General features: G+C 58.3%; 5 protein-coding genes across 5 annotated transcripts in view; 1 reads left to right on the top strand and 4 right to left on the bottom strand.

Annotated features, from left to right (window-relative positions):
• Positions 1–241: 241 nt before the first annotated feature.
• SPRG_15950 (hypothetical protein) lies at positions 242–1,496 on the bottom strand. The gene is made up of 5 exons (XM_012355150.1): positions 1,268–1,496; positions 980–1,217; positions 858–931; positions 680–811; positions 242–623 (listed from the first exon to the last, which is right to left on the bottom strand). The coding sequence occupies exons 1-5, from the start codon at positions 1,469–1,471 to the stop codon at positions 270–272; spliced, it is 1,002 nt and encodes a 333-aa protein (XP_012210540.1). The 5' UTR covers positions 1,472–1,496; the 3' UTR covers positions 242–269.
• A 643-nt stretch (positions 1,497–2,139) lies between these two features.
• SPRG_15949 (hypothetical protein) lies at positions 2,140–3,901 on the top strand. Its single transcript, XM_012355149.1, has 4 exons — positions 2,140–2,300; positions 2,352–2,466; positions 2,522–2,620; positions 2,670–3,901. Exons 1-4 carry the CDS (start codon positions 2,155–2,157, stop codon positions 3,819–3,821), a joined length of 1,512 nt encoding a protein of 503 aa, XP_012210539.1. The 5' UTR covers positions 2,140–2,154; the 3' UTR covers positions 3,822–3,901.
• A 364-nt stretch (positions 3,902–4,265) lies between these two features.
• On the bottom strand, positions 4,266–6,402 carry SPRG_15948 (hypothetical protein; the record flags this gene model as incomplete). Its single annotated transcript, XM_012355148.1, has 2 exons — positions 4,266–5,494; positions 5,555–6,402. The coding sequence occupies 2 exons, from the start codon at positions 6,400–6,402 to the stop codon at positions 4,336–4,338; spliced, it is 2,007 nt and encodes a 668-aa protein (XP_012210538.1). The 3' UTR covers positions 4,266–4,335.
• A 667-nt stretch (positions 6,403–7,069) lies between these two features.
• SPRG_15947 (hypothetical protein) lies at positions 7,070–7,970 on the bottom strand (the record flags this gene model as incomplete). Its single annotated transcript, XM_012355147.1, has 3 exons — positions 7,070–7,266; positions 7,376–7,523; positions 7,581–7,970. The coding sequence occupies 3 exons, from the start codon at positions 7,968–7,970 to the stop codon at positions 7,070–7,072; spliced, it is 735 nt and encodes a 244-aa protein (XP_012210537.1).
• Positions 7,971–8,909: 939 nt separating this feature from the next.
• Positions 8,910–9,572, bottom strand: part of SPRG_21648 (hypothetical protein) — a gene marked incomplete at both ends in the record, with an annotated part of 972 nt that continues 309 nt past the window's right edge. The window contains 2 exons of the mRNA XM_012355146.1: positions 8,910–8,937; positions 8,977–9,558. Coding sequence (XP_012210536.1) covers positions 8,910–8,937; positions 8,977–9,558 — 610 coding nt within the window. The remainder of the gene's footprint in view (positions 8,938–8,976; positions 9,559–9,572) is intronic.

The following is a 9,572-nucleotide window of genomic DNA, read 5'->3' as shown; positions in this document are numbered from 1 at the left end:
TTGATTGCCACGTGGAAGTTCGACCAAGCGACCGGCCACACAAAGCAACGATTCAGCAGATTCAGCCCATGGATTCAGCCCAACGATTCAGCTAATGTTCTGGACCATGCCAACAAGTACTGTAGTACGCGACCTGGTATTTCGGCCCGAGCTTTTTGTGCTTTGGCGTGGATCGCAACGACGTGCATTGGCATGCGCGCCAGTTCAATTCCCGTCGCACGCACTCCCCCTACTTCCTTCATTTTCGTACATGCAAAGGTGGTGGTGAATTAAATGTCGAGATCGTCGTCGAGATCGTCGTCGTCCCAGTCCGGGTCGTCTTCGTCAATGTAGAAGAGTGCAGCTTTGGGCGCGCCCGACGACGACGACGACGATGTCTGCATGTAGGGCAGCTGGACTTGGTCTTTTGCTTTTTGATCCGTGTCCGAGATGCGCAGGTTGAAGCTCACATCCGGCGCGAGCGTCGACACCAAGTCCGACGGCTGCAAGGCCGAGGCGGGCTCGGACACATCATCCTTTGCTTCTTTCGTGGCATCACCCCACGCGAAGAGCTCCATCAAAGGACCGATAGCCGTGGGTAGCGGCAGCCGAAAGCAGTCGGTCGCCTCGGTCGACGTGCCATTCTAATGACATATGCCAGTGAGAGGAGGAGGAAGAGCATGGGTATCGATGCGTCTACTTTTATTTTGCGGACGAAGACAATGACGCCGTCCATCGTCGGAGGTACTGTGCGCTTGCTTTCCTTCGATAGAAAGTGGTACGCAGCGATCGACGCGGGTGTCTCGACCAGCATGAAGGCCGTTGCTTGCGCCTAATGCAGCATCCGATTCAACAGTCGCTGCAGGAGGACGACGTACTCGCAGCGCATGGACCACGTGCTTGGGATGCAGCGACGCATTGTAGCGACCGACAAGGCCAACGACGCCAGCAACTAAGAGGACATGATAAAGCACTGGACGATGCGGATGCGAAGGGCTACGAGAGAGCAGCGCGCGCAGCGACTGGAGCGCGATGTGAAACGAGCCGGCTTGAAGCAGCGGCGTGAGCGAGTCGAGGAAGAGGATCACGGGCGTGCCGCTTTGCGCAGCGGCTGCTGTGACGCTGGCGAGGACATTGGTCATGGCGTCGCCGGGCGCGAGCCAACCGCCAAGGTCGCCGGCAAAATTGAGCACCTCGACGCAGTCGTCGTCACTGGCTCGTGGCGCCATGTAGGTCTCCTATTGCCATGACACTGAGTATCCTGGCGAGGCGCTACAGCAGGACGTACAAGCTGGACGCGCAGGACGCGGACGTCGCCGGCGCCGGCCACGAGCGAGGCGGCGTGTTCCAGCAGCACGCGCCCGGCGCCGAGAGCGGCTTGATGCTCCTCGACCAAGACGAGGGCGGTCGCGCCGTCTGCTGGCGCCCGCGGCAGCTTGCGCTTGAAGAAGCTCTCGACGTCGCTCTCCTTCGTGGTCGGGCCGGCCACCATGCTCGGCGATTTCAATGCTTTCAATGATTTCAATGGTGCTTGTCTCAACCGCCGGTATAAAAAACAAAAAAACAAAAAATTGAAAATAAAAATATCGTCGACATCAAATCGTTTGCCACAGCTCTCAGCAAAGCCCACGCCAGAAGCGGAAGCACAGGCCACACCGCTCGCTCGCACAGCCTTGTCCGCTCCATACTGCAACGAGCACGCGTATACCACGATACCGTGCCGTTGCTGTCGGGACCTTATCCGAAAGCCGCACTCGAAACCTCTAAATCTTCGAGGCTTGGGCTCTTCATCTCCGGCATGAATGCCAGCCATACGCACCATACAACGCCAGCAACCCGCAGCTGCCATGTAGAAGCGATAGGACTCGGACACATCCGAGTTGACTGAGGTAGCAAGATTGCAGGCTAGCGTGGGCAGTGCTGGCCGCCTTGAACGGGTCACGAGATCGGGAATGTCGTCGTGGTATACCGCCCTACCCAGCAGCTGTACTACCGTCGGCGTAGGCTATATCAGCTGGTCCTTGCCGAGGGCGCCATCATGCACGGCCACCTTCCTTCTTGATCGACCAGCCAAAAATGACGTGGCACTCTCGTTGGCATGCGCCATACTTGGGTTCTATTTTTAGCCGCCGGTTGGCCACGACAAGCAAAAAATAGAACGCAAGCGGTCGCCCGATGGAGCAGGTGGCGTCGGCGCGGACGCAGGGGACGAGCAGCAGCCGCAGGTACCGCCGGCTCGCCTCGAAGGAGAGCGTCGACGACGCGCTCTTTGGCCGCAGCGTCGCATCGCGCGACGGCGACCGGTCGCGCCAGGCCGGGCGGTACATTTGCCTCGGCGAGACCATCCATCCCGATGCTGCTATGATGCCTAGGGACATTGTCCGTGGCAGCAGCAACCAAGAAGCTGAGCCGCCGGTGGCGAAGAAGAAGAACCTACCCACGACGATTGCGACCGTGCTGCCGCCGCACGAGCTCTCGCGCATCCGCGTACGTCGGCTTGCATGCTGTCCTCGCCAGCCTCATCGTTGCGCCGTGTACATAGGGCACGACGCGCATTCTCTCAGACGCTGAGCGCGAGGCCATGGCGGCGAAGAAGGAAGAGGACAATGAAAAGCTCAGAATACACGCCCGCGCCCGCAAGGTACTCCACCACCTTGTCCATCTGACGCCATTTTCACGGTCCGTGCTAGCAACACATGATGGAGCGGGCGGCCGAGGCGGCGACACGCGCGCCAAAGTCGGACATCGAACAGATCTTCGACGCTGAAAACGATGCGATCCGGAAGCGCGCGGCCATGCTCAAGGACCAGGCCCACGACAGCGTCAAGCTCATGAAGACGCTTGGTGCGCGGGCCGCCGCGTTCACCATCCGCGACGAGCAGATCAAGCGCAAGCACGAGATCGAGGAGGTCGAGGCCATGCGGCACGAGAAGCTCAACGTGATGATGGAGATCGACCGGCTCCAGGGCTTGAAGCGGCAGGAAGAAGTCGCCGAGGCGAAGCGACTCAAGCGCATCCGGGACCGTGAAGTGCTCGAAGACCAGATCCGCGAACGCAAGCTGGCGAAGGAGGCCGAGCAAAAGGCGATCGAGAAGGAAGCCGAGGAGATGCTGCAGAAGATCCGCGACGCGCAGCGCGACGACGAGCGCAAGGAGAAAGAAAAGTTCGAGCGCGCGAACCGGTCGATGGAAGAGATCAAGCGCTTCAACGAGTCGGCCATGGCCCGGAAAGCCGACCAAGCGCGGCTGCTGGCGCTCGAAGAAGAAAAGGTCGTCGCCTACCAGCGCAAGAAGGCCGAGGACGCCCGCTTGCGCGAGGAAGACGAGGCCCGGAAGCGCCACGAGGCCGAGTTGCGCTGTGCGAAACTGCGCTCGACCCAAGAAAAAGCCGCGAATGAAAAAGCGCAGCTCGACGAGCTCCGCGCCAAGCGGGCGGCCGAGCGCGCGAGCGGGCGGCGCGTGACGCCGACGTGGCCCGTGAGATCAAGGCCCGCAAGGAAGCGGAGGAGCTCCGGATTTCGCGCGAAGCCCAGGCCATGCACCGCCAGCGCTCCAAGGTCCAAGAAGCCCTCCAGCAAAAACAAGAATACGAAAACATCATCACTCAAGTCGACTGGCAGAAGAAGCAATTCCAAGACAAGGAGGCCGCGGACGCGACCAAGCGCTCGAGCCACCGCATTGCGCTTCAGAAGCAAATCGAAGACAAGCAAAAGCTCGCGAAAGACAAGTTTGTCCGAGTGCAGCTCGAAGGCAAGGCGCTCAAACAAGAATACGCCGACGAGCTTGCGAAGCTCGAGCGCATTCGCATCGAAGAGGTCGCCGAGCTTGAAGAAGCCGGCGTGAACCCGTCGTACCTCTCGGAAATGAAGGCCCTTGACATTGCCAAGGCGCGCGACCGTTAAATCCAACAACACAAACAAAGACGTCTGGATGGATTGTACTCGATAGCGCTTGCATGTGTGGAGGTGGGACCACCTATTGCCGCCACGTCGACGACGCGTGTCGTCTGGCTGTGTTGCAGCTGTTGGCCAAGATGGACAGTCAGCCGTGTGCACTTTGAGAGGCGGCAAGTGCACTTTGAGCGGCGGCGTCTGTGCAGAGGGGGCTCAAAGAGAGCACACGCGATCGATCGCCGTGCCCACGTCGGAACGTCACCGCCGCGTCCTTCTCCGCCGTCCACGGCACGACGTCGGAATGTCGGGCAACACGTCGTGGATCGGTGCTTGCTACTGCACAAGTCTCACAAGCCAGCACCGTTCACACCGATAGCATGGCTATATAGTGATACATTGATACATGAATGCCAATTCATCCAACTCACTGACAGTCGGCTGCGCCAAATACAATGTGGTCTTGCTTATACGAGTGTTGTTTCGAACCCAATGATGCCGACGATCGGCCCAAAGGTGACCACCGACTCGGCGGCGGCCTGCCCCAACGTCTCCAAGTACTTGAGCACCTTCTTCCGACCGAGCAGCGTCGCGACGTCATGGACGTTTGGCGTCCATTTGAAGCCGTCGACTTCGCACAAGTGCATCAGCATGTGCACCTGCCGTTGCAGCACGGCGTGCACGAGCATGAGCTCTTGCGTCCGCGGCCGAGCGTCGACGGAAACGACGGTGCGCAGCTGACCGAGGAACGCGAGACTTCCGCTCCTCGCGGCGCACACAAAGAGCCGCTGCAGGTCGTCGTCGTCGGCTTCAATCTGCATGTGCGACAGCAGATACGATGCCAGATCCATGCGGCGTTGCGAGCTCGCCGTGCAGAGGTGATGCACCGTGCAGCCTCGACCATGCTCGGCGACAAGGAAGCGCACAATATCAGCATGCCCATGCGCGACCGCAGCGTCCATCGTCGTCGTCGTCACCTCAGCACCCTGGTCAATGAGCAGCTCCAGGATCGCCAGATGGCCTTGGCTCGCAGCGGCGTCGACTGGACGCGTGCGAACGAAGGTGCTCCGGAAACAGCCCAGCAGATGGTCGTAGATGCATTCGTTCGTGTCGTACGTAGACTCGTCTGCCTCATCCTCTTCAACGTGGCCATTGCCGCCCAAGAGGAGGTACCGGACGAGGCGGCGATGGCCCGTGTGGGCGGCCGTGGCCAGTGCTGTCTGTGACACTGGCACGTGCCACACCTCGCAAAGATACCGCGCGACATCGAGATGGCCATGCACACACGCCCACGCAAGTGCTTCGCTCATGACGCCATCGTTTTGGAAGCGAGACAGCCAGTGGAGAACATGCAGATGGCCGTTCAAGGCCGCGTACTCAAGCGCCTGGACCGTCACATGGCCCAAATGGCTTCCGTGCAGGCGCTGCATCGTGTCGAGATCACCGTAGAAGGCGGCGACGGCCATCGTGGCACCGTCGTCGTGCAGTGCCGGGTGCGTCGTTGCGGCCGCGTCGAGAGCTGGGAAGACAAACCACGCGTCGGTCGTCGCAGACATGGCGTCCTGGGGCGGCGCAGCTTCGAGCGCGGTGTGGTCGAGGACAAAGCGGATCATGGCCGGGTCACGACTGGCGATGGCTGCGTGGAGTACATTGGTTGTCATTGCAGGCCAATACCCGATGGCGTACAACGTCTCGAGAGCGGCCAGCGAACGTACCACAGGCAGTAGCGCTGACTCGGAAAGAAGCGTTTTGGACGATGCGAGGACGATTGCCTCCAAGTGTGACGTGCCAACAACGTTGTGTGTCTTGATCTCGACGTATGGCACCCGGTAGAAGAGCGACGGTGCCACCCGTCCGACGCAGTGTTCGAGGAGATAGCGAAAAATGGGTGCGTGGCCGTTGGCGACAGCGGCCGTGGGCGCAACGATCGTGCAGCCTTCGTATCTCGCTTCATGTAGAAAGACGACGACGTCCAAGTGCCCGTTCATGGCTGCACCGTCCATCGCGTCGGTGGTGCAGATCGCGCCGGCCTCGTGCAGCGAATGCAAGAGTGAGAGGTCGCCCGCCATGGCCACAAGGTCCATCATCTTGGCCGTCACAAGCTCGGGATACCGCGCAAGAAGCAGTCGCAGAATCGCACTTTGGGACGACGCCGCCGCGAGCTCGAGCGTGCCTGATGTGACGAGCGCTGGCTTGTGTCGAAGCCACTGCTCGATGATCGCCATATTGCCTTCGACGACGCAGAGGTGCAGCGCCAAGGCCGGATCGACCTTGATCGGCGACACAAAGAGCGCATGGTTGGAGAGATTGGTCGTGGCGGAGTACCGCTGGAGGTACGGCAGTGCTGCAAATCGCATCGGGAGGTTGGAGAGATGCCCCGTTGTCGGTATCATGCGGTAGCTGGCGACGCTGGGCGTGAGATCGATGGCATCTGCGATCCACTGGACTTCGGCGAGCGCTTCCGGCAGTCCTTCTTGATAGCCGACAATGGTCGTAAGCAGATCCGACGATCGGAGCACCGCTGTCGCTGCCATCGTCCTTTCTGACTGGTATCCGGATAATGCGGCGCTGTGCCAGAAGATGGTCCTGGGGCGACAAATTGAGAGGTCCGAGGACAAAAAGAGTGCTTCCTGGCAAACGCTCGTAGTCGTGTGTCGAGTGACAACGTTGGATTAAAATTTTACGTGGAATTGACAAGAACCTATGGGATATATTAGTAGAAGGACCTTCATCAAAGGCGTATTGGCACATTGGACATCCTGGAAGCGTGGTCATGCATGAACGGTCCAACATTGGATAGTACAGCTATCCAACGATGGCGTATCCATCTCACCGGGTGGAATGCTAGCGTGTGGTAGATGCAGTAGTTTATTGTATGCCGGCTCCCTTGATAAAGTTCGTTGATTCATTATTCAGGCGATGACTGATTGCGAAGGGCCCATGATCTCGTCGGCCAAGATCGCAATCGACCGTCACTCACATTTGATTAGCGCATGCATTCTCGTAAAATACCCTTTTTTGTCTGCATCCTGGGCTCAGAGGCAATTTTGATTCAGCGCCGGAGGAGTTTTGATCTCGCTGCATCCTGTCTTCCTGTTGCAAGACCAATGCGTTGTTTTTAGATAATCATTGAGATCGATAATATATAGCTATAGTCGACGACTGCTATTAGAAAGCAAACGCAGTATGCAAGCGTTCAATTTAGTCGTCCCCTTTGGCAAAATGTGCGAGTACGTGGCGGCACTGCTGCTCGAGGGTCATGGCTTGGATGTCAAACAGGAGGGAGGACGAGACGAGCAACCAGTGCCGAGTGAGCTGGGCGCTGACGCGCAAGTCACTAAAAAGTCGCATCTCGGTTTGCACGGCGTGAATGGCTCCTTCCAGCGCGGCCTCGATTGCTGTGATATGGCGGGTAGCGTCTTGAGCAGCGCGCGCGTTTTTCAATCTGCTTGTTCAGCTCCTCGCGCACTGAAGCATGGCGCCATCGGGCCAAGAGGTGCGACGCACCGACACTGGCGCTGAGAAGCACTCCGCACGTCGCTGCCATGGGCGCCGCCTCGACACGCGAGATGACCGCCGTCGCGCTCAAAGCCACCACGGCGTTCTTCGCACTGGTCCGACGCTGTGCCATCGAGAGCTGTCGACGGCCGCGTTCCTGATGGTCAAGCAATCTGGCACCAGCACAGCGGAGGTTTTTCTCGAGTGGACGTACCAGCTGAAGCGTCGCCAACAAGTGCTCCAGGACTGTGTCGAGACGGGTCAACGAGGTAGCCTCGTCGAGCGCACGGAGAAGAAGGCTCGATGACGTGGCATGCTTGACGTCGTCATCAGCATGGACGGCGTGTTGGAGTAGAGGCCCTAGTAGGCGGCACGACTCGAGACTGTCGAGCGCAGCGTTTTCGTACAAGTGCTTTGCGCGGTGTAAATGAGATCGCATGGTCTCCATTGACTCGTTCTTGGTGCTTTGAAACACCATGAGCACCCAGATTGCCATCGAGGTCCATGCGTCATCAATCGACGACCAGATCGTATCATCGGGCGGCATGTTGCCTGGAAGACGGTCGTCAATGGGCAGCATTGGCATGCGAACCGTGTACTCCATTTGTGACAATGTAGATGGACCCGCTACGTTCTTGCCTGTCGGAGCCATATTTCAGAATAAAATGTGGCGACAGACCAGGTCGAGCGCGTTGCTGTTGATGCGAATATAGACCAAGAGGACGATGGTCTGTCAAAATCTCACTTCAGCAACCGCGTCACAATCAAAAATTCCATCCCTCTCTGTCACATACATACATACTTCTGCTTTCAACGAGCGAGGTGTCCTCTCATTGACGGACGACAAGGCGCTTACATGCTGTCGGCCTTGAATGTGGCACAGTATGGCTGCTTGTGGCGTATGCCACAAACAAAACTTTGACGACCCGTATTTCCTGCTGTATGCCGCTGACGAGCACGTCACGTAGCTTTTCGTGCTCCCCAATGCGAGATCTATCTTTGGGCGCAGCGTCGTCGATTTTATTTTCCACTCGATTCCGACGCCCGCGCCGCCTCGGCGAGCATTCGCGTGCAACCATCTCCGCTCTCATTGGTCTAAAATACAGGAAAAATAGACCAATGCGATGTATTTAAACGTTTTATTATATTATATCGTGTTTATTATGGTATTTTGCGCTATAAAAAACATCGATGTCTCGCAATGTGATCTATCAAAACGCAACGTTTGGGCTATCAAGGTCCGGTCCACACCATTGTTATAATCGGGAATGACGTGTGCTTCGTCTGGTCAGCCAACGTTAACACTTGCCCTTTCCGGATACGACAGCAAAACTACACACTAAAAATGGGAGCGTCCGGAGCAACTCTTGGCTGAGGCAATGACATGGTCCTGCAGCCAAGTTCCGCCGACCACGGGGCACCTTGTCAGCTGGGCACCTTGTACCTCATTCAACATAATACATTGCTCTATCTCTACCCCAGCTGTCCCACCCCAACGCCCTCAACCAGCCCACCTAAAGTCGATCTTGTTGTAACCCTAACCTCACAGAAACGACGATGCGCGCACGATCCTAGAGGCGCGCATGGTGGTATTTTTACGCTACGGGTACCGCTTGGCGATCCATGCAAGGAGCCACTTGAGGTGCGTGAGCAAGTACTTGAGTGCGCGCGTCCACTGCTCGTCGTTGCCGCCGACGGAGATGGCAAGCTCGCCGATCTTGCCCTTGTAAATCTTGTACGGAAAGCGCAGCGACGGCTCTTCGCGCATGGCGCGGACACCGGCTTCGTCGACGCACTCGAGGAAGAAGACGAGCGCTTGGTTGAACTTTTGCCGCTGAAAAAAGCTCCCGTCCGAGTACAGCGGGTACTCCTTGCGCTTGTCTTTCGACGGCGCCGTGAGCATCTTGGAGTAGCTGCCTCGCGCGACGGGCGTGTGGCGTGCAAAGTTGAGGTTCGCGCGGCTCGCGACGGTCGCCAACAGCAGCGTGGCTTGGCCGAGCGCCGCGTTGATCTCGGCCCACTCGACGGGCTTGCTCGGGAGGCGCCCGAGCCGGAGACCGTTGATCGTCCCAAACGAGCCTTCGTGCCAAATGTGAAAGGTGTCGTTAAAGACGTTGTAGCGCTGGAGGCACCGGAGGACGTCCGACGCATGGACCGCAAACGTCGACACGGACGACCGCTCTTCTTTTGTGCTCGTATGTAACAG

This window comes from Saprolegnia parasitica (assembly GCF_000151545.1).
Source record: "Saprolegnia parasitica CBS 223.65 unplaced genomic scaffold supercont2.210, whole genome shotgun sequence".
NCBI lineage: Eukaryota > Oomycota > Saprolegniomycetes > Saprolegniales > Saprolegniaceae > Saprolegnia > Saprolegnia parasitica.
The sequence above is the reverse complement of the archived record's forward strand: the minus strand, read 5'-3'. Positions and strand labels throughout refer to the sequence as shown.